A 24,014-nucleotide genomic window follows, 5' to 3' on the forward strand; every position below is an offset into this window, starting at 1 on the left:
CATCATCTTTTGGATGGTTATTGGCTGACTTTTAGGAAACTAAGTGACACTTTAGTTAGACTAATACAGATTCTTATAAAAATCATACTTTGATCTGCAAAAATGCTTCTACTGGAGTCTGGTGATTTAAACATAGTTTTATAGTAATAGTATAAATAGTATACTAGTATAAATAGTATAATAGTATAATAGTATAAATAGTATATAGTGTAAATAGTATAAATAGTATAGTAAAAAATAGTAATATTTTTTAAAAGGAAGAAACAGTGAAATGTAAAGTTTTTACTCTGACATTTTGCAAGAGAATACGTGGGCAAATAAATTTCAGTCTAGACATGCAGTTTTTTCCTTATCAGGAATATTTCAGTTGAAAGTAACTAAGATTATATATAGCTTTTGATTTTTAATACACCTAGCAAATTATTTCTGAATATTCAGAATGTGTAATTCTTATTTGATGGTCCATTTTGAAAACATTACATTTCTATTGTACCACAGAGAAAAACATGCAAATAATTGTAATGTATTTGTTTGCAGTAAAAAAAAAGTTTGAAAAACTAATGTTTTGCCCAGATTGGCCTCTTTTCCTTCACTTTTGCTCCAGTGTAAGTCTTCCCCATTTGGGAGAGCAATAGAAGATAATGTGGAGATGAAAAAAAGAATCGATATTTAAGCCATTTGTAATTATAATTTTCGTATAACCTGAGAGCTTGATGCCTCCCTATCATGTGTGCCTGGAGAATTTGGTGTTAGATTTAAACACCCATACTATCAATAGGGAAAGTATATTTCCTGTGATTTTAATAACTTGGTTAAGGACTAAAGAAAAGATTTTCTGAGTCAAATATTCCTTTCCACTTGGAAATAAATTGTTTTAAGCAGGATTCACAAAGATATTCTTTGGTTGTGAGGGTGGTTGTTTTAATCTCAAAAGACTTTAAATCTAATTTAATAGAGTAGGCAGAGGAAGCAAGCACAACGTAACTTGGGGAAAGTGTTCATAGGAATGAAGAGCAAGGCTATTTAAGAACATAAAGTGGGAAATGCTGTTTTATTTGGAAAAGAAAGAAAATGATCAGTCTCAAGGAACAGAATAAGAAAATTGCTATAATAAATGTAGAAAATATTCAAAAGTTAAAGGTGAATTTAGTTTTCTTTTCTGAAGCTGAACTTAGATGGCCAAGCAGTCATAGGGCTAACTGCCAGTTTAGCAGCTTATCCATGGCTGTATGAACTGCTAAAAACTGCAATTTAGAAGACTATTGGTAACAAATACTTTGTTGCAAATGTGTCTAAATACAATGTTACTCTGTTAGTTTTGATAGTTAATTTTGCCCTAGAAAAATTAAAAGTATAATACTATAATAAGAATGCTAAAATAATGGCTTTCAGAACATATACTTAAGTATGTGCATTCTGTATTTAGGAATAGGAAAACAAAATTATTTTGAAAATTGTAATCCTGAGGTACAGTAATGTTTATTATCAGTGTTCTGAAATATCTGTATGTAAATGAACATGATAAGGCTGGCAATGATTCTGGTAGTATGGCTTCACTTCTCTTCATTTAGACCCTACACAATAACACGGTATAGGAACCTGCCTGGAATGAGAACTTGAAAATTTAATGATGTGTTTGTCCTGCACAGGGTTAGTAATATTGGCAACAGTTTTATAAGAATAGAAATTTTTGCTCATGGTCCTTGCCAAATTTTCCAGTCTGGACCAAAACCCCTATTCTAGTGGGCTTATTTTTCTGTAGGTAAATGTTGTCTTCCAGTCTATTGGTTTATGGTTTAAGAACTGGAAGAGGAGATATTAAGCTTTTGATTACTTTGATTAAGCTGACTGTTTTTAACATGCAGGCGATCTGAATCTCAATGTGGTAGCAATGGCTTTATCGGGTTACACAGATGAGAAAAACTCCCTTTGGAGAGAAATGTGCAGCACTCTACGACTACAGTTAAATAACCCATATCTGTGTGTCATGTTTGCATTTCTGACAAGTGAAACAGGATCTTATGATGGAGTATTGGTAAGCTAATTTCTGTTTGACAAGGTTCCTTTTAAAATAAAAGTTTTTATCTAGCCTTGTTAAAATGTTCAAATGTCTGTTGCATGAAATATTGTTATATTTTGATGTATTTTGTATTAGTTAAAATAAGGTATCTTAAATATCTTTGGGCGGCTCTTGAATGTCATTCTACAGTTAAATACCTGATAACAAACTTGATTTTTTAAATAGTTTTAACAACATAATTTGCAGATATAGAGGGAATAGAATTTTATTCTTTAGCTTAAGAACAGCTCTAGAATTCTACAACTATATAAATATAAATTTCATTTTGAAGTGCATTTTTTAAAGTTTATTTGTTTTGAGAGAGAGAGAGGGAGAAAATCTCAAGCAGGCTCTGCACTGTCAGCACGGAGCCCGGCACGGGCTCAAACCCATGAACCATGAGATTATGACCTGAGCTGAAGTCAAGAGTTGGATGCTTAATGGACTGAACCGCCCAGGCACCCAAAAATGCAAATTTTTAAAAGTGTGTGTTTTTGTTTTTAATTAAGTAAACAAACACATGATCAATTATGATTAGAATAACCATGTAACTTATCTGAGTTAGTATTTGCATTCTCAGACATACAGACAGTTTGGAAGATCTATGATCACATTACTTATACTGAACTGTTTCATTTTTTCATTATTTGGTCTTCTCTATCACTTTTTTCTCCTGCTTTACCCACATATGTATCTAACCATATCACCAAATAAGTTCTTTACACAAAGTGGGGACAGAAGAGTGAAATGAGATGTACTTATCAGTTTCAGTTATAGTGTTTTAAGCTTCACATTAGTACTATAACTTTTTTTTGCATTGTTGGATACTTTTCTACCACTGAGAAGAGCTTTCTAACATGGAACTTATTTCTGTGTTTGCTATTATAGCACTTCATATAAAAGACACATTGCTTGGATGATTGATTAAAGGGTCAGGCCCTAAGAATTTTTAAAAAACATGTATTTTACTGAGGTATCTTAATGAAAAATTTAATAAATGTTGTTAATGTCCACTTTGGCAATTCCTTAGTTTATGGATTTTGTCCATTAACTTCTAATAAAAGAACTATTGAACTTTTCTAACCACTTCAAATTAATATCCAAGAGTGGTTTTTTTTTGTTTTTACTGTAATTACTCTTTTTTGTTAAACAGAAGACTTTAAAATGTTGTATTTTGGAGAAATAATACTTTCAGGAAGTAGTAAAGTATGGTAAAGACAAGAAGAAGAAGTGGATTGTTCAATTTTATGTTTATTTTTGAGAGTGATAGAGACAGAGCATGAGTCGGGGAGGGGCAGAGAGAGAGGGAGACACAGAATCTGAAGCAGGCTCCCAGCTCTGAGCTGTCAGCACAGAGCCCGATGTAGGGCTCAAACTCACCAACTGTGACATCGTGACCTGAGCCAAAGTTAGATGCTTAACTGACGGAGCCATCCAGGTGCCCCAGATTGTTCATATTTTAAATTGATAGAGAAGTATTGTTTAAATACTCACTTTCTGTATTTTAAATTAAGTGATCTATTACAAATACCCTTATTTTCTTATATCTAAATTTGGGTTATTAAGTAAGATATATCTTGCCTTAAGTAGAAACTTCATATTTCCAAACTCTTTTGAGAGTGTGCCTAATTATTCTTTATGTATTAATAATTATAATTAATGTGTCCTTTGTTAAAAATTGTTAAGTTGCAGTAATCTAATGAAAAGTGCTAAATTGGGAAATCGAACATAAAGTCCTTGCTCCAGCACAGTTACTTCAGCTAGTCAGTTTACTTTTGGGGTTTTCATTTTCTGAGCTGTAAAATGGGACAGATAATATTTATAATTCTTTTCCAATCAAAATTACACACATGCGCTGAATCTAAAGAGTTAAATCTAGTTTGCATGAGACATGTTCCATCGTAAATGCAGTACCGTATTTTATACTTGGAAGTGCACGTTAGGATAGGTATCAGTTGAAATGGTCTTATGTTTAAAGCAGGAAAACTATATCTCATAGGATGAAATCAATGGAAGTCACTTTTAAACTTTTATATTTAGCACAAAGTTAATTACCTTCCTACATTTATAGAAATTCAAAATAGTATTTTACAATATTGACAAGTCTACAAAAATTTAAGTATCACAGTACTCCTGAAATTTTTGCCACAAACCACCAATATAGCAGTATTTTACTATGGCCAAAATAAAGTGTATCTATTTATTTATAAGGGTATGTTTAAAACTTTCTACTTTGTATTTAGAAACATGTATTGATAGTCTTTTTAAATTCTGTATTGGTATATTCACTGGTAATTCACAGATTTCCTAGACTTGTTGATTAAATTAGCATCCCAGAAAAGATTTCCTCAGTTTCCCCCAGATGTATTTCTATAATGGAAGGATTACATGGCATCTTAAATTTGATAAACCATATTTTATTGCTTGCATTTTATGTTGGAATTATGTAAAACTGAACTGGAATATTTTTAACCTGAATTGGTCAGTATTTTAGACATAAATTTTTACTTTGCAAGAATAATAACCTTAGCATGGAGTTTCCTGAGGGCTACATGAAGAAAGACATCTTAGGGGCACCTGGGTGGCTCATTCAGATAAGTGTCTGACTCTTGACCTCAGCTCAGGTTATCATCTTATGGTTCGTGGGTTCGAACCCCGTGTCGGGCTTTGCGCTGATAGTGCAGAACTTGCTTGAGATTCTCTCTCTCCTCTCTCTCTGTTCACTCCCTCTGTCTTTCAAAATAAATAAATAAACTTAAAAAAAAAAAAGGCATCTTAGGCAGTCAGTGGCTCTCCCAGTATATACTCAATAACTTACTAATACATTTGAAAATTAAATTGCATATTAGATATGTAAAATAGTCTGCAAAAAAATAAAACTCATAGCACCTACAAGTAACTCCTTGCTCTTTCCTTTTCAGTATGAAAACAAAGTTGCTGTACGTGACAGAGTGGCATTTGCTTGTAAATTCCTTAGCGATAGTCAGGTAAAAACTGATACAATTCTATGTTTGAAGTTATTAATATTTACTCTTACTGCATTAGGAAATTAATCTTTTTGTATAGATATGTATATGTGACATTTATATATGAATTATTCTAAAAAAAGTAAACTAATAATTCTTTGTTAGGTCAAGATATTGTAAACCTGTGTATCATAACCAAAATTGCTTGTGTAAGAATGCTGACTTAATATTTTAGTTTATTTCTGCTTTTGGCCTATAGATAAAGATGTTAAACTCACCCCTTAGGGATGTCATAAGAGAATTCCTTCATTTCCTAATACAGTAAACAAGTATTAAATGCATATGCTATGTGTATAGTGAGAGAGAAATGCACAGAAACAATGAGTAACATAATGTGCTAAGTGCTACAATAATGAGAAAGTGCTGAGGGAAAACGGAGGAATCTTGGCTACAGGTTGGGGTGGGATGAGGCCAGGGAACACCTTACCAAGAGATGTTATTTTTGATAATCTTAAAGCTCCCTTTCAACTCCAATTCTGTTACAGCAAGAACTTGGCAGAATAATGAGGACAGTTCTCTTTAAGTTTAAAATAGTAAACTCTGTAGTTCTTTTGTAGAATAATTATTAAAACAATAAATGTCTTGCTGTTTTGAAAAAGTGTTTTAAATGATCATGGATTCTGCATTGTAGTTTATGATAGATGCAGACTTCTTAGAGATCATATCTAGATTTTTGCAAGGGCTTTGGTTTTAAAATGTTTTCCGTAAATATAGCACTATTTTAAAAGTACAAGTTTTGAAGGTACAAAGTATATAGTGAAACATATTAATTCAGAAAAATCACTTTGAATTTTCCAGTTAAATAGGTATATTGAAAAGTTGACCAACGAAATGAAAGAGGCTGGAAATTTGGAAGGAATACTGCTTACAGGCCTTACTAAAGATGGAGTGGACTTAATGGAGAGTTATGTCGATAGAACTGGAGATGTCCAAACAGCGAGTTACTGCATGTTACAGGTTAGTGCAGTGTGGTGGCAGCTTAAAGAAAAATAGTGCTTAACCACCTTCCTCTGTCATCGAGTGGTTATGCCTTTTGCTTGCTTAGGATCTTTAGGAGGCATTTCACTTTAACCCAATCTCTTGATCTATAGAGGACTTCTTCGTGTCCCTCACTCTCCTGCTTTGGGTTATCCAGTTATTCCTTTCATTTTGGGAAGTTTCAGTGTTGAATTTATATAAAGTTCAAATGGAGCAGAGAAACCTCTCTCCAGTTTCTCCAGTTGACAGAATTATACCTTTTGTGAAAGAGATGGTCTTTCCCTGATCTGAACTGTAGTCTCCCTTGAAGTCCTGAAGGCAAGTTATATCACAACTCTCTTAACTCGTCATTTTCACTCTTTGTTATCAATGGGCATGATTTGGAGTAACAAATTCATCACTTTACTTTCAGTTTTTACTGTTAGTAGTTTACTGTTAGCTGTTAAAAACAGATTTCTGGCAAAGGTTTCCTTCTGCTTTACTTTTGATAGACATACCATGAAAATTTAGAGCATTTCCCTGAGATTTCCTATAGCTCTCCAACTCTTCTTACCCTTTCATGGTGTCCTTTTTCCTGTCCCCATCCCTTCATACAATATGATAGCATGCTGTGTACTGGGCAAACATAGTAGAATGCTCCCTTCCCCACCCCTACCATCTCAGGAACAAATACAGATACTGGCCCACAGACCACACTATAATATACTTACCAACATATCAGGCCACTGTCCATGGAAGAAAAGGTGTCTTTCTGTAACATAATGCATAATTTTGTCTGACTGAAATGAGATTACATCTGTTAAATTACACTGGAGAAATATGACTACCAAGTACAAATGAGTTGATAGCTTCTTAACAAGATTTATAAAATATAGTTAATATGCAGACAGTGTATAATAAAAGACAGTGGATCTTGCTTTTAGAAAATCCATTCTGATGTTTCCCCCATTTGTATTTATATGATCAAGGTTAAGTCTACCATCATGCTGTTTGTTCTCTATCTTATTTTTCCTTCTTCCTTTTGTTCTTCTGTCCCTTTCCTCCCTTCTTTTGATCTAATTGGAACATTTACTTGTTTCACTTCACCCACTGGGTTTTTAACTATTAACCTGTTGTTATCTTTTTTATTTATTTATTTATTTTGAAGTAGTTGTTCTTGGTCTAACAAAAATGCATCCCTACCTCATCAGTTAACATTTTTACCCCCTCATACTTCACATTTCACACCTAACACATCATGTTTCCTACTTTTTCTCTTTTATCTCTCACCTGACGTTTCCACTTTTTATCTTCATACTTCACACTTTTCAGATGTTACAACAGTGTAATTCCATTTACACATCTCCTTCCTTTGTCCTATTATTTTACTTCTATATACCTTATAAACTTCAACTAACAGTGTTATTGTATTTGTTTTGAACAGTCACTTGTCTTTTATGTAAATTATGTGAAAAATGAAAACATGGACTTTTACATTTATTTATTTATTTATCATTCCTGGGACTGTTTACTTCCTCCAATAGACACAGTTTTCACGTTGTATTATTTCTCTTTGGTCTTTCTCTCTAGCATTTCTTGTAGTACAGTTTCATGGATGACAGATCCTCTCAGCTTAATTTTAACTGAAAATGTCTATTTCACTCTTGCTTTGGTTCAGCACTTTAAAGGTGTCGTTTCATACTTTTCTGGCCTCCATTGTTTATGAAGAAAAGTCAGCCATTATTATTAATGTCTCCCCTGTGTAATGTTTCATTTTTCCTTGGGCTGCTTTTGGTTTTCAGCAGTTTACCCTTGATGTTTAGTTGTAGTTCTTTTTGTCCTGCTTGTGGTTCACTGATCTGCAAGTCAGTGTTTCTCATTAGATTGTGAAGTTCTTCAAATTGTTTAAATGCTGTGATTTGTTCATTGACTCTTAACGTCACCTGAGGAGAAGATTTTCAGCTCTTGTACTGTTTAGTTCTAGAGTCTTAATTTTTATATAGTTTACATTTTTCACTCAGATCCCTATCTGTACGCTGATTAAAACATTTTTCCTGGGGCATCTGAGTGGCTCCATCAGTTAGGTGCCTGGCTCTTGATTTTGACTCAGGTTATGATCTCACGGTTCTGAGATTGAGCCCTGCATTGGGCTCTGTGTTGAGCGAGGAGCCTGGTTGGGATTCTCTATCTCCCTCTCTCTCTCTGCCCTTCCCCCACTCACGCATACGCATGTGCTCTCTCCTTCTCTCTCAAAATAAATAAACATTTAAAAAAAAAAAACAAGAAAACACACAAAAAACAAAAACTCTACTTTTCCTTTAAGTCTTTGAACATATATTTAATGGTTGCATTTATGATTTTTCCTGCTAACTCTCTTAATGTGGGGTATTTTAGATTTGGTTTTTGTTGACTGCCTTTTTCCTTGACTTTGAACTATGCTTACCTGTTTATGTCTGGTGGTTTTTCATTTGAATACTGGATGTTGTGTATAGTACATTATAGAGATCTGGGTTCTTTTACCTTTTCCTGAAGAATGTTGGTTAATGCTTTTGGAAGTTCAGTTACTAGCTGCTCACTTTGGTCTTAGATTTTCTTACTATGGATTTTTGGAAAGCCCGGGGTATTTCTCAAGCCTTTCCAGTCATAATCTCTGACCTGTTTACATTGCACATTTTGTTGGAGATTAAATTTAGATTTTTTGGGGCAGATCTAGAGAAGACTTATCAAATATGAATTGACCAAATTGGGGAAGCGTGGGATATGAAGATTTATTTTTCTGTGAATTTTCTTTTTAAACTAGGGATTATACTCTACTTTAGCACTTAGTTTTGGCTAGTTGGTCATTATTAGGACTAGAGGAGATGTTTACTTTTTTAAGAAATGAAATTGTCAGCCAAGAGTTTTTCACATATTTTTTTGCTGAATTTAACCCTGAATTTAATTGAAATTAATACCTAATTAATAGGTGAAAGGGTGAAAGATAAGCTTCTTCTGTTTTGATAGAATGTTAAAAGATAGATTATCTATTAGCTGTTACAGGTTTCTTCCCTTTTTCCATTAGTAAGATGCTAAGTTCTCTCTAACATTTTACTTTTCTATCTGGCTCCCTAAAACTGGGAAACCTGGGCTTCATTACTGATGCCCGTGGCGTCATTGGAGGCTGAGACTTTCTCTACTTTCTTCATCATGTGAACTTAAGGAAGATATCCTGGACAGGGCTAAAAGCATTCTGTGCAAACCCAAAATAAGCACAGGTGAAATGTGAAATGTCACAGCTGCCAGGGAGAATACAGCTTTAGGAAGAGCCTTACTGGCAAGAAATTGAAGTTCGTAATGAGAAGAAATCTAAGTTTAAGGTAAAGAAACTGTTGCTTTTCACTGTGGCCTAGGGGCAAAAGAATGAAGAATATTTTTGGTTTGGGTTTTTTTTTTTGTGTGGGTTTTTTTTTTTTTATTTTGAAGGTAGTAAATGTATGTTTTGATTGAGGGCAAGAGAGAGAATAGACAGATTTAACTTTCAGGTAAATAGGTATACAAAAAATAGCATCTGCATTCACAGTACACTGCTAGATCCAAAGGACAAGGCTCAGTATTATTTTATATGTCATGGAGCTATTTTGGTATGCTTTTAGATTAAACAGTAAACAGATTTTGTGAAGGCAGAGGTTTTAATTTTGGGGACAGAGTATTCACATCACTTTGTACTGTATTCAAGTAGGAAAGTGAATTGTTTCCTCTTGGATCCTTCAACTTAAGTAAGAGATACAGAATTATACTTTCCTGGCCAGGTATAATGATAATATATATAGTACATATTTATGTCATTAGTAGAGGCCAGCTTAAAGTAAATTAAAGAAGCTTCCGCCAATTATTTTGTCCGTATCCTCATTAGGAATCAGCTTTTGGCAAAAAGGGAGCCTATTTCATCTGTGCGACTCATACTCACATGTTACCTGCAATTTTCTGACTTAGCCAGGAAGTTTTTAAACAATTGTATTAATTCATGTTTTCATTTTAGGGTTCTCCTTTAGATGTTCTTAAAGATGAAAGAGTCCAGTACTGGATTGAGAATTACAGAAATTTATTAGATGCCTGGAGGTTTTGGCACAAACGAGCTGAGTTTGATATTCACAGGAGTAAGTTGGATCCCAGTTCTAAACCTTTAGCACAGGTAAGTACAATATTTTGGAGAGAATCAAATTGTAACATGTACTTAATAACCCAGCCCAAAATAGAAGTGTTTACGGCATGTTATATTGGGTAAATTTAGAGTTCAATTTAATAAATTATTATTAGCTCATCCTTTTGCTTATATTAAGTTCCTATTGATATATGTGTAATAAGGCAGGATTTCCTTTTTTCTCTAACAGTATATACATATGTCTAATTAGACATGGACATTTTTTTCTTTTAGCATTAGTTTAAAAATCCTTAGCTCAGTTATCACATAAAGCATATTCCATGAGATCACTGTATCTAAATTCAGACATTAGATATCAGGTATATCCTCAATGTGAGCACTGGATGGTGCTATTTTCTTATTTTAGAAAGTTGAGAAATTAGTGATTATATTAAAACAACCAAAGTGTTGTAAAATAACATTGCATGGTAATATTTGTTACTAATCTGTGTAAGTGTTTAAGAGCTTAGGAATTTAACGTAATGGCAAAATGAACACTTTCTGTTGCTATTATTCTAAAATTCTAACTGTTTGACATTTTAGGATCCTTAACTCCTTTTGTCTTAGGAAATGAGTGCTTTCTTTATAAGAAAATTTTGTTCAGGAGATCAAATCATTGAACTGTGGATCAGAAGTTAAAATGGGTTATTTTGTAATGTTCAAAGTGAATTCTAAAGTCTTTGTTATTTCTAAAATGTTATTATCTAATATTTCTAGGTTTTTCTACAGATACTAGTAGTATTAGGAGAAATATAACTAAACAGAGGTAACAGAAGAAGTATTCATATAACGTAACTGCTAAGTGGAAATCTCAAATGGGAGCTGGTTAAACTTAGCAGATAACAAATTATTTTATAATATAAAATAAAGTTTAACAGTTATTTAAGAGTAATTTGTTAGGATCAAACTTTGAATTTATTTTATTTGTAAAATTTGCATGATATTTATCCCTCCTTTCGTTTTGTACAGGTGTTTGTGAGTTGCAATTTCTGTGGCAAGTCGATCTCCTACAGCTGTTCAACTGTGCCTCATCAGGGCAGAGGTTTTAGTCAGTACGGTGTCAGCGGTTCACCAACAAAATCTAAAGTCACAAGCTGCCCTGGCTGTCGAAAACCCCTTCCTCGATGTGCACTTTGCCTCATTAATATGGGAACACCTGTTTCTAGCTGTCCTGGTATGACATAATTCTATAATTTTCTGAGCTGAAATTGTTCCTACGTAATTGATTTAATGTTGTAAATAGAAGACATACTAGATTGAGTTTATATTATTTCTAGGAGAAAACCACTTTGCTGGCTTAAAGGTTTTGTATTTCCTGTAATTTATAAAGTCTATACATTAAAAGTAAAATCTGTATTCATGATATCACAAGTAATCTCACAAATGCTGGCCAATTTAAAGTTCATGAAAAGGGCTTAACTATTAAGTAGCCCTATAATTATACTATTTTCTTATCACTTTTCTAAGAGGAGTTCCCTCAAATTTTATATTTAAAAGTCAGTATGCCCTCATCTAGTAACAAGTACCTTGTATGCATAAAGAGCTTTTGATAGTCCCAAAGCACTTTTACATTCTATCTTACATAATCTTCAAAATCTACCTGTGAAATACACGGAGGAAGTGTTAGTCTAGAAGTCAGATCCTTTTACTTCCAGGTTTTGGTGCTGCTTCTGCTAGATTTGTCAGTTACCTAGTAAAAACATGTGTTTTTTAATGGTTAGAAGTATTAGGATTATTGTTTACTGCTTATAGTAAACACATAGAAAAACTTTTTGAGAACAGTAGATAATTGAATATAATGTATCCAATGACTGGAAATATTCAAGCTGTTTATGTAACTTGAAAATTATACTATGGCAAAAACTTTAATTAAAAACATTTGAGTATTTAGCACGCTGGTATAATAAAGAACTGGATATGGTGTCAGAATGCCTGTTTTATTCTCCCTCTGTGACAGTCTGACATTCAGTTACTCTAGCCCTCTTTCATGTAAGGTGTTAGACGGAGATCCTTTCTAGTTAAGAAATTTTATAAATCAACTGTGCAATTGGTTCATGTAAATAGTTCATTTGTTACATTAACATTTGTGAAAGAGATGTGCTGGAATCATTGGCTGAGTAATTATTTTTCAAGTTTGATACCTTTTTTTTAAGCAAATAAAGGCAATACATAATATTTTCAAATTTACATATTAATTTTGATTGAAATTTCAAATTTTGATTTTCATTTTATACATTGCATGCTGACCATTTTTGTGGTCCTGATACGGTAAATAGAAAATAGTTTGGACTAAAAATCTACAGTGAAAGAACAAGGAGGCAAAATATTGCGTAAAGAAGTTCTATATGAACTGGGATACATAAAAATAGTTAAATTTAGGGGTGCCTGTGTGGCTCAGCCAGTTAAGTATCCGACTTCGGCTCAGGTCATGATCTCCTGGTCCATGAGTTTGAGCCCCATGTCGGGTTCTGTGCTGACAGCTCAGAGCCTGGAGCCTGCTTCGGATTCTGTGTTCCCTCTCTCTCTGCCCCTCCCCGCTCTGCCCCTAATGCTCTCTCTGCCCCTCACGCTCTGTCTCTCTCTGTCTCTCAAAAAATGAATAACATTAAAAAAAATTTTTTTTTAAAGTAAATTTAATACATCTTTCACAACATAGCCTCAGGAAGCCATAATGGCCTATTATTTTTTGCTAGATATTTCCTTTTCAATCTTTTTAATTTTTGAAATAGGTGAGAAAAGATAAAATCAATTTTCTAAAATTTGAAGGAAGCTCAAAACATTTCACCCTGTTATAGAGATTGTTAATTTAATGAATATTCTACACTCAGGTTTATAAAATCTTAACATTTTTCCATATTTGCATCAGAAAGTGTTTTTTTTTGTATTTTGCTTCAGTAATATTTTTTTTTATATAATGTATATTTGAACAGTTGAAGGCTGTATATGCTGAGTTGAATCGAAGATCCTTGTGGAGCTTATAGTGTACAATGAGCATGGATAAAATAAGAAATGATATGTTTAAGAAAAGAAATACTGGTCCAGAATCCCTTATCTATCATTCCAGAATCTCTAAAAAGATCTGAAAATCCAAGTTTTGTAAATGAATTTACAGTAATCTCATATGGTAAACAAACCTGTTCAGAACTGGCAGAAGGCTGTTAAGGTCTTTGATAACAGGATGCTGCCTCTGACTTTCCTGGAGTTGTTATATAATATTTGCTCACTATTTTCCAAAAATCCCAAGCATTCTGTATTCTGAAACACATTAGGCTTTCTGAGTTAGATAAGGAATATTGTATAAAGAAAGTGTTATACTTCTGTTTGAAGGACATCTGGAAATTTTCAGAAAGAAGATGCCGTTTAAGGTGGTCGTTTAAAAAAGTTTGGGAGATTTAAATATGGGAAGATCTTAGAGAGGCCTTCCAGGTTGGAGACGAAGTGTAAAAAGCATAAACAAGGGTAAAGAGATTAGTGAGTGTTAGTACAGAGAGTGTATGGGAACTAGCAGTTGCGTCTGTATGACAAGAGCCTCAGAAGTAGATTAATAGGAAATAGTGTGGGGAAATTAGGGAAACCTGGTCTTTAAGTGATTGTTGTGCTAATTACAAAATACAGTTGACCTTTGAACAACATGGGGGCAACCTCCAGACAGTCAAAAATCCAGGTATAACTGATGACTCCCCCAAAATTGAACAATTGGTAGCTTACTATTGACTGGAAACCTCACAGATAAGCTAAACCATTGATTAACATACAGTGTATGCTTTGTGTATTATATACTGTATAGTATATAATACTAGGGAAAATAAAATGTTAAGAAAATCATAAGGAAGAGAAAATATATTTACCATACTGTAAAAAATCCACATGTAAGCAGATCCATATAGTTCAATCTCATGTTTTCCAAGGGTCAGCTATAATAAGCATATTCTTTTTTAGTATGTAAAATCAGAAGACTCTGAGTTCCAAAACAAGACAGGACCTAATAGAAATAAAATGCTAGCTCAAGGTAGTTTAAAGATTGAGGTGTACACATCCCTCTGTTGCTTTGCCTACAGTTAGAGATACCATCCATCCATCATGCTTTGTGATCCAAGTGGCCAGGATTTCCATAAGCTTATTTAACGGAGGGTTGCATATCTTTACACTCAGTTGTGCTTTAAAGATTGGACTCTGTTGAAACTCAATAGAGTTTATAATTATAAACACAATTATTTATAAATGTTTATAATTTTATAACTATAATGTTTAATTGTAAACATATTTAGCAGTATGACTTGTAACCGTTATTTAGTCAACAAATGTCTAATTAGCACTTATTCTTCTAAGTGCTGGGAATAGTACAGTGAACAAAACAGAAAAATCCCTGCCTTTATAGATGTTAATGTACAGATGTGATACCTTTTTTAAAATTAGGTTACATACTAGTTTCTCTCTTACTCTTCTTTTAGTAGTAGCAGTAGTAGTAGTAGTCAGTGACTATGTGAAACTCTAGTTTCCCTTGACTATTCTGTAGCACTTATCTTTGTAATTCACTATGAATATTATAAAAGTTACGACTATTTGATCTTTTTTTGAGTATAGTTGACACACAACATTACTTAAGTTTCAGGTAGGTGTACAGTTTAGTGATGTGACAAGTTTATATGTTATACTATGTTCACCACAAGTGTATCTACCTGTTACATCACTATTACAGTATCACTGACTGTATTCCTACATTCTGCCTTTTATTATTGTAACTTAATCATTTCATTACTGGGAGACTGTATCTCCCTCCCCTCTTCCCATTTTGCCCAACCCTTCCTATCCCTCCCTCTGGCAACCATCAGCTTTATTCTCTGTATTTATATGTCTGATTCTGCCTTTTATTCTAATTTTTTAAAAATTTATTTATTTTGAGAGAGTGAGAGCAGGGGAGGAACACACACACACACACACACACACACACATACACAGAGAGAGAGAGAGAGAGAAAGAGAGAGAGAGAGAGAGAGAGATTGAGAGAGATTGAGAATCCCAAGCAGGCTATACACGGTCAGCACAGAGCCTACATGGGGCTTGAACTCATGAAACTTGTGAGATCATGACCTGAGCTGAAATCCAGAGTCAGACACTTAACTGACTGGTCTACCCAGGTGCCCTGATTCTGCTTTTTGTTTGTTTATTCATGTTTTTTAGATTCCATTTACAAGTGGAGTTGTATGATATTTGTCTTTCTCAGTCTGACTTGTTTCACTTAGCCTGATACCCTCTAGGTCTATCCATGTTGTCTCAAGTGGCACAATTTCATCCTTTTTTATGGTTTTATAATATTCCATTGTATATGTACACCACACTTTGCTTATCCATTTGTCTATTGATGGACACTTAGGTTGCTTCCATGTCTTGGCTATTGTAAATAATCCTGCAATAAACATAGGAGTGCATGTATCTTTTTGAGTTAGTGTTTTCATTTTCTCTGGGTAAATGCCCAATACTGGAATTACTGGAATTACTGGATTTTTAATTTCTTGAGGAACCTCCATATTGCTTTCCACAGTGGCTGTTTCATTTGCATTCCCACCAACAGTGCATGAGGGTTCCCTTTTCTCTACATCCTCACCAGCACGTGTTATTTTTATATTTTTGTTGCTAGCCATTTTGAGAAGGGTCAGATTTCATTGTGGTTTTAACTTATATTTCCCTGATCTTTCCATGTGTCTGTGAGCCACCTGTATGTCTTCTTTGGAAAAACAACTGTTCAGGTTCTCTGCCTATTTTTTTAATAGGACTGTTTGTTTTCTGGCTCAGTTATAGAAGTTTCTTTTGTATTTTGGTTATTAACCCTTTATCAGATATATCATTTCCTAAAGCTATTTGATCTTTCAAAAGCCTTTTCACATAGCATTGAGGTAGACCTTAATATTTTCAGCTTCATCAGAGGAACATAAGGAATAAACTGTTCTGGATTCAGTCTGTTTTCTGCATCTTAGAAGTTACAAAAATAAAGTGAAAATCACTAATGAGCTATTACACAATATAAAATGGTTATCTTTAAAAGGTCTATATTAAAAAAATAAAGGTCTGTATTTTCTTTCTTTTTGTCTTCCTCTCCCCTTTCATTGTTAATCATTTTTATGAAGCTTTTAGGAAGAATTTCAGTGTATTTACATCTTAAATTCTTCAACCACCTGTACATCCTTTCACCTTTATATCATTAGCAAAAACAGATGGATATTTTAAAAAACTATTTGTAAGACTATCACTTTGGTCATTAAAGTGTTACTAGCACAGCATCATATGTTAATAGCACAATTGCTCGATTAAACTTAATATTTTTACTTAATCATTTTTCCTATTGCCTCTAATCATATACAATCTTAAAATACTTTAATTTGATCTGTTTTAGAACAACAACAATAAAAATATTAAGGTGGCCAGGATTAATAGAATGAGCATTTTTTGAGTACTAAAAGTTATGTAAATATGTGTGTGAAGATATACATGTATAAACATGCATGTGTAATAAAACATTTTTCTTAAACTTTTTTGTGAACTGTAACACAAATCGAACATCCCCGAGACCTCTAGCCTGCTTAAGATAACATTGTCTATACCAGTGCCTTTGCTCATTATTCCCTGCCTAGTCCTACCTCTTTCCTCTTCCCCAGAAGTAACTACTGCCATAAATTGTGTGTTACTTGGTTTCTTGCTTATCTGTATGTTCTATCACATGTTTGGTTTTGTCTGTATTTTAAATTCCATATGAATGAATCTTCAGGAATATATCCTTTGACTTACCTTTTTTTTGCTCAACACTTTTTTTTTGGGGGGGGGGTTCTTTTTTTTTTTAGTTTTAATTGTGCTAATGAATATAGCTGTAGTTTATTCACATTTCATTAATATTTGATATTCCATTCATGACTCTAACACAGTTTTTCCATTCTATTATTGATGGATGCTTTGGTTGTTTCTAGATTTTTACTATTACAAACAATACTGTTACGAACATTACTGCATATGACTCCTTTGTGCATGTACATAAGTTTCTCTATGTACCTAGAAATAGAATTGCTAATTAATACTGTTTGCTAACGTTTTCCTTTGGATTTTTATGTCTGTTCAGGAGAGAGATTGTCCTATAATCTTCCTTTCATACATTATCTTGGTCTGCTGCTTTTAGCAAAGTTATACCAGCATCAGGAAGTACATTGAGAAATTTTCTCTCTTTTCCTGTTCTTTGGAAGAGTTTGTATAGATGAAAATTACCTGTTCCTTCAGGGTTTAGTATAACTCACTTGTAAACCGGGCTTGGTATTTTCTCTGTGGGAAGATTTTAAACTGATTGCTTTTCTGAGGTTAATTCAGATTGCTTCTTAGTGGGTTTGGTAATTTATATTTTTCCTTTTTTTTGGACTATTAAAAATGTAAGGAAACTTTTGTTATTCAGTAGTTTTTCAGTCTAAACTGGGTCGTAGCATTAAAATACCTATTTCAATATGATGTATGATTTGTATTTTAACATAGTTTTAGAAATAACTTTCAAGTTAAAGCTTTGAATAAAATTTTGTGATAATAGTTAATGAAGATGATTTTCTTTAACCCATAGGAGGATCCAAATCAGATGAAAAAGTAGACTTGAGCAAGGATAAAAAATTAGCTCAATTTAACAACTGGTTCACATGGTGTCACAATTGCAGGCATGGTGGACATGCTGGCCATATGCTTAGTTGGTTCAGGTAATCAGCACATTTCTTCTTTAATAGGCTTGGAGTTAGAGGTGATAGCGCAGATGGCCTTTTAAATAGTTCAGGTTTATGTAGCCGAAGGATAAATTTCTTTTTTGCTGTCGTTGGAGTTAACAAAGGTGGTGTCAACATTTCTATCATTAGATATCCTATGTAATTTTAAACTATAAGATTAATACTTATATAAGAAATAGTTTAAATATTATGTATGGGTTAAATGTGTGAATTTACAGTTTTTACAGCTAACCTAATGTCCAATCTTAGTGTGTAATTGAAATTAGAAATTAAATGACAGAGTATACATATCAAACTACCGCATCAGTTATCTTCTAAATAAACTTGTTATATAGTAAGTATGCATTCGATGCACTGGAGACTCAAGCCATGTTTAACTTCTGCTTTGAATAGTGCCAGTGGCCCTTTGTCCTCATTGCTGTAACTTTTATACCCAGTTTGTCACATTGGCTTTAATTACAACTCTGAGCACATCCCTGTCAACTTCATAACTATAAATAAGGTGTCTATTGTATATTTAAAAGGCAAAGCTATTTACTTTTTAGTAACTTTCTTCCCAGTTCAGCCTGTCAGTCATTTTTTGTTTAATTCTTTGGGTCTTAATTCCTGTATTTTTTCAAATACCATTCTACATACAGATAGGTATATAGATAAATGTATGTATGTATATGCTTAATTTAGATTTTTAATTTTTACTTGACCTATTTTTTTTTAGGGACCATGCAGAGTGTCCCGTTTCTGCATGCACATGTAAATGTATGCAGTTGGATACAACAGGAAATCTGGTACCTGCAGAGACTGTCCAGCCATAAAATGTTACCATCTAAAGAGAAACCTTCAAGTGTGGAGCTTTCTAATCGATGTCCTTCATAGCTCAAAAACGTACCTCAGAACAAGTCACTCGTGACTTTCCTGTAATGGGAAAATAAATCATTCTATCAAATCAGCAATTTGATGTTTGAGTGATTTTGATGTGCTTCACAGAGACAAACGCTGCTCAAGTGAACAGAGTGTGGGCATGAATTCTGTTCAGTAGGTTGAAAAAGTTCATTGTGGAAGAGTTTTATAGGGTTTGTCAAAATTATGAACACTTTGCAAGCAGAGTTTTTGGAATAACCAAGAACAGACTTTGAGCCTGTATCTTCTATGCTGAGATTGGATCTGTATATCTTTTAAAATAGAATAAAGTGACCAATTTTTACCTCTAGAACTGGAGAGCCCTTACTCCACACTGGAGAATAAATTTCATCAAGGTATGGTTGGTATATATGTTTTAAAGAGTCCATTCCCTCGTACACTTTCATTTCAAGATAAGAAATCTTCTGGCACAGATCATTATTGTCTTCCTAAGAAAAGCCAGAATTGAAAATGCATCTTACAACTTTTTCTCATCTGAAGAGAAAAATATGTACCATTTCAGGGGAACATGTTCTGAAATTTTCAGTTTTTCAGCCTTTTGTTTTCCAGTGTTCTCATTTGTCTTCAAAGATCCTCTCCATGTTAATTCATCATCTTATGCCCATGATCTGCAAACATTTTGCTGAACACAAAGTCTATGCAAGATTATTATATGTGACCAACCATTCAGCTTCACCTACTTCAGTATGTCCTACTGTCAAATCCCTCCTATTTTGGAATACCCGTTTTTTTTTCTAAGGTTGTGGAAAGCAGAGTCACTTTGGAGATGATTATACTTTAAATGTAAGTTTCTAAAAGTATATTTGGGCAAATTCAGGAGCTTTATTTAAAAATTTTATTCTTTCCCTTTTCATAGCTAGATAGTTGGGAGAGAAATAGCAAAGGGTTTGTAGCATGCTTCTCTGTTATCTGACTTACGCAGAGTATTGAACTGAATTTCGTAGTTGAAGTTGTATTCATAGATAAAATAAGCATAAATCTTAATTATTATATAGATTTTGGAGAAAAATATCTTAAGCTAAAGAATTTTCAGAGCTTTCATGCTAGCAGTTTTACTTGGTAGAATTAATATATTTATTTTGAGGTGTGACCTAAATACTGAACAAAAGTGGATTCAATTTATTTTTTACTTTGAGATCTGATACAAAAGACCCTTTTTAGGGAAAATATTGTATATCTATTGCATATCTACTGTAAACATCTCACCTAGATGACAGTCTTCTTTTAAATTGAAAGAATAGGGGCGCCTGGGTGGCGCAGTCGGTTAAGCGTCCGACTTCAGCCAGGTCACGATCTCGCGGTCCGTGAGTTCGAGCCCCGCATCAGGCTCTGGGCTGATGGCTTGGAGCCTGGAGCCTGTTTCCGATTCTGTGTCTCCCTCTCTCTCTGCCCCTCCCCCGTTCATGCTCTGTCTCTCTCTGTCCCAAAAATAAAAATAAACGTTGAAAAAAAAAATATTTAAATTGAAAGAATATATATATATATATTTTTTCAAAGATTTCTATAAAGGGGACTTTTTCCAGTCTTCTTTTAAGTAAATCTTCCTGACTTTATTTTACTTAAATATAACCTTTATCTTTACCTTTAAAATTGCTTCAGTTGAAGTGTTCCTTTCAAATTTACTATGCCAAATCAGCTTTAAGTAATGTCAAACTATCGTAATACATTTTCATTTCTCCTTAACTAAAGTTAAGATAGAATTACTGAATTTATATTTATAATCGGGTTATACTTAAAATATTTATAATTTTGGGAAGTACAGTATAATAAAACAAAATCTAGTATATAAATCTGCTTGTAATCATATAGGATGACATTTTTAAGATTCCTTATGCCTGTGTCAGTCTCCTGATATTTTCTCTGAAGCCCAAATATTCATATGTCTATTATATTTGTTTTGCATTTCAATGTATGTGGACCATGAAAATAGATTCAAATTATTTTTCCATTTTTATTCTTAGTCACTGGTGTTTGGGATTATAAACTCAAGGTATTTTACCTAAACATGTTCAATAGAAGTGTTTAATAAAAATGTTTTTATTACTTTTTAAAAAATTGAATAAATTTGGGTTGAAGTCAGCATGTCTGATCTAGAATTTATCTTTGACTCCTTTACACATAATCCAATAAAATAACATTCATACTTATTTTGATGGCAAACTTGATAACTAATCTTGGAAGTAACATTTCTTTAGGCTCTTTTTCAGTTTAGTATGCTTTCCAGGATGGTTATTCTGTAAAATGGTATATTTTAAAGGTACCTTTCCATTGTCAGTGGTAGGTATTAGAGTTAAAAGAAATACGATTCTGAATGCAATTATATGGCCAAATTTAATTTCACCTATTCATTTGACTGCAAATATTAAAAAGGATGGGCTTTGAAACTTAGATTATAATCCTAGCCCCAGTATAGTGGCCAAATGACTTACCCTTTGTGAGCCTCAATTTCCTCCTATGTTAAAAAGTAAAGAAATACTTCATAGGGTGATTAGGAGTGTTAAGTGATGAAATAAACATGAAGTACTGTATCCCTGTCACATACTAAGTACTCTGTAAAAGGTAGTGATTAATACTTACTGTTATTTTCATCTTTATTGGTTACTTGTCTTACTTTTTAATTGAATATGGTATAATTTAAATGAGGTATAGTTTTACTCTTAAGTAAAAATTTCCCAAGAGCTTATTTTCTGAAATCTGGATAAATTATGACTTTTTTTTTTGAGGTAGGACTTACCTACTTTTGTTTATACTGTATTTAGAATAATACTTTTTGCTTTTTGAGGAGAGGAAATCCTTCAAACAACCATCTAGGAGTTTGATGTAATACAGGAGTGAACCCAAGGATTGAAATTAAGTTTTCGGTACCTCTGGACACACCTGACTGGTAATTCTTGAAAACTTGAGGTTTTTGTATTCATATTCAACTCTTAAATCCCGGTCTTTATTTGTCTAGGAGAACATATTTCTGTGTAATCCTTCCTTTTCTGCTGTTTCATTACACTTAATACTCATTTCAGTTAAAATGTTGGGGTGGGTAGTATTAATAAAACAGAAGTATACTGTGAGGTTTTTTTCTCCCTTGGGATAGATGTAATTAAAACAAGTTGGGGGAACTAATTAGTTGTATATGTCAGACATCTGCTCAGAGGCATCACAGAGGTAGGAGAGACATGTTAGGTGTTAGTTCAGCATCCTCACTGTGTCCTTGAGATCCACATGGCCATGACAGAGATGGGGCTACCCAGACATCTGATCTCCTCCTATCTGCTACTCTGACTCCTTCCATGACATCGTCTGCCTGTTTTCCCTCTTGCCTGAAAATTTTGTAGGTTATTTGGCTGATATACAAAGCAGCATTTTACAAAAATACTTCTGTAAACTGTTAATTTTTCCTGAGTATGGAGACCGAAGGAAGGCTTCCCAAATATTTTTAAAGCTAATGTAATCCAGAGATCAAATAACATGGATTGCCAAAACAAAGAACTGATTTCACTTAGGAATATAACATGATAAATTCATAGTAAGTAAAGTGAACATCAAGTCCAACAGTGTATTAATAAGAATAATAGATACTGTTAGTACTCATTATGTGCCGTGTTCCATGCACGTTACCCTATTTGATCCACACAGTAGCCCTATAAGGCAGGTGTACTATTACTGTTCCCATACTGTACATGAGGTAGTTGAGGTATAGGGACACGATGTCACTGTGGTAGGTTACACAGCTAGTAAATAGCAGAGCCACGATTGAGGTAGCAGCAGTCTGACTTCCTAGTCCTTTTAATTACTATTTTATACTTCTATGTACTACTTTATGAACTGAACAAGAAAGGTTTTATTTAATATTAGTACATCAAAACACACCAAAAAATGTCAATAGCTCATTCAGTGTAAAAGGCATTTGATAAAATTCAAAAATTTATTTCCAATTTGTTTTTTAGATTTAGTTATTATGCAAAGGAACTGTTTTTCCTCCCTTGTTTCCCTTCTATTTTGCTGTCTCAAACAGCTGGCCTCATGCCTAGTGGAGAACTACTGAAATCCTTCCCATAAAACAAGGATCCTAATGTTACCACCAGTTTTGTACATAGCAGCACAGAAGAGGAAAGCACAAGGAGGCATATCTTGTTTCTTTTCCAAGTCCTTAAAGTTTGGTGTGGCAAAAATGCCATAAATAGTTAAAAGGCAAGCAAACTGGTAAACTACAACATGCATGACAAATACCCTTAATTCATAAGGAGCATTCTCAAATTCATAAAATACCCAACCAATAGATAATCTTGATCAAGAACTTGTATAGGCAAAATAAAATGGCCAGTAAATATACGTAAATGTTGAATCAGAAACTAATACTAATTAAAACAATAGGATACTGCTCACCTGCCTGCATAGATTAAAAAGAATAATATGCATTTTCATGGATGTGGAAAAGGAATATTCTCAGATAACAGTTTGTGAGAGTATATATCAGTACAAGTGTTCTTGAGGACATTAGAGCAATATGTATCAAAAGCCTTAAGGTTCACACCCTTCGACATAGATATAGCGAATATATGGGAATATTTCTGAGGGATAGATAAGGGCACAAAGATGTATGTTTCTAGGAAGTGGTTCATAACAGTATTGTTTATAATAAAAAAAATAATAAAATTAAGAGTGAAGAAATTGTTATGTCCAGGGAATACTAACAAATTATTCAAATAGTATAGATACTTTTATTGACAAAGGAAGATTGATGAGGTATTAGCAAAGAGAAAGGCAAGTTACAGTATGTATAACATATAAATATATTTGCATGGAACATGAATATTTACAAAAATTTTAACAGTGGTCATTACTCAAGAGTGGGATTTTAAATGTCATTTTTTCTTCTTGCTTATCTGTCCTCTAGTTTTTCTATAATAATGATAAATGTACAAATAAATGAATGTGCATATCACACACTTCTATAAAAGTTACCCATGATATGGTATCTTACTATGATAATGAACAATCAAATATGGGGAATCATTCTGAGAGTTATTCTGAGAATAACACCTTGCTGCAAGGTGTTATGAAAATTAGTATTGAAAGCCTTTTTTTTAGATTTCATATTTTATGGTAATATATAGGAATAACATGAAGATGTG

General features: G+C 33.3%; 1 protein-coding gene across 2 annotated transcripts in view; it reads left to right on the top strand.

Annotated features, from left to right (window-relative positions):
• MIOS (meiosis regulator for oocyte development) overlaps nt 1-18,917 on the top strand; it is a 45,857-nt gene extending 26,940 nt beyond the window's left edge. For both annotated transcript variants that reach the window (XM_030308010.1, XM_030308011.1), the window contains exons 5-11: nt 1,866-2,035; nt 4,981-5,046; nt 5,884-6,042; nt 10,061-10,213; nt 11,192-11,396; nt 17,814-17,943; nt 18,683-18,917. In XM_030308010.1, coding sequence (XP_030163870.1) covers nt 1,866-2,035; nt 4,981-5,046; nt 5,884-6,042; nt 10,061-10,213; nt 11,192-11,396; nt 17,814-17,943; nt 18,683-18,779 — 980 coding nt within the window. In that variant the 3' untranslated portion in view covers nt 18,780-18,917. The remainder of the gene's footprint in view (nt 1-1,865; nt 2,036-4,980; nt 5,047-5,883; nt 6,043-10,060; nt 10,214-11,191; nt 11,397-17,813; nt 17,944-18,682) is intronic.
• The last annotated feature ends 5,097 nt before the right edge of the window (nt 18,918-24,014 follow it).

The sequence above is a fragment of the Lynx canadensis genome, chromosome A2 (assembly GCF_007474595.2).
Source record: "Lynx canadensis isolate LIC74 chromosome A2, mLynCan4.pri.v2, whole genome shotgun sequence".
Classification (NCBI taxonomy): domain Eukaryota; kingdom Metazoa; phylum Chordata; class Mammalia; order Carnivora; family Felidae; genus Lynx; species Lynx canadensis.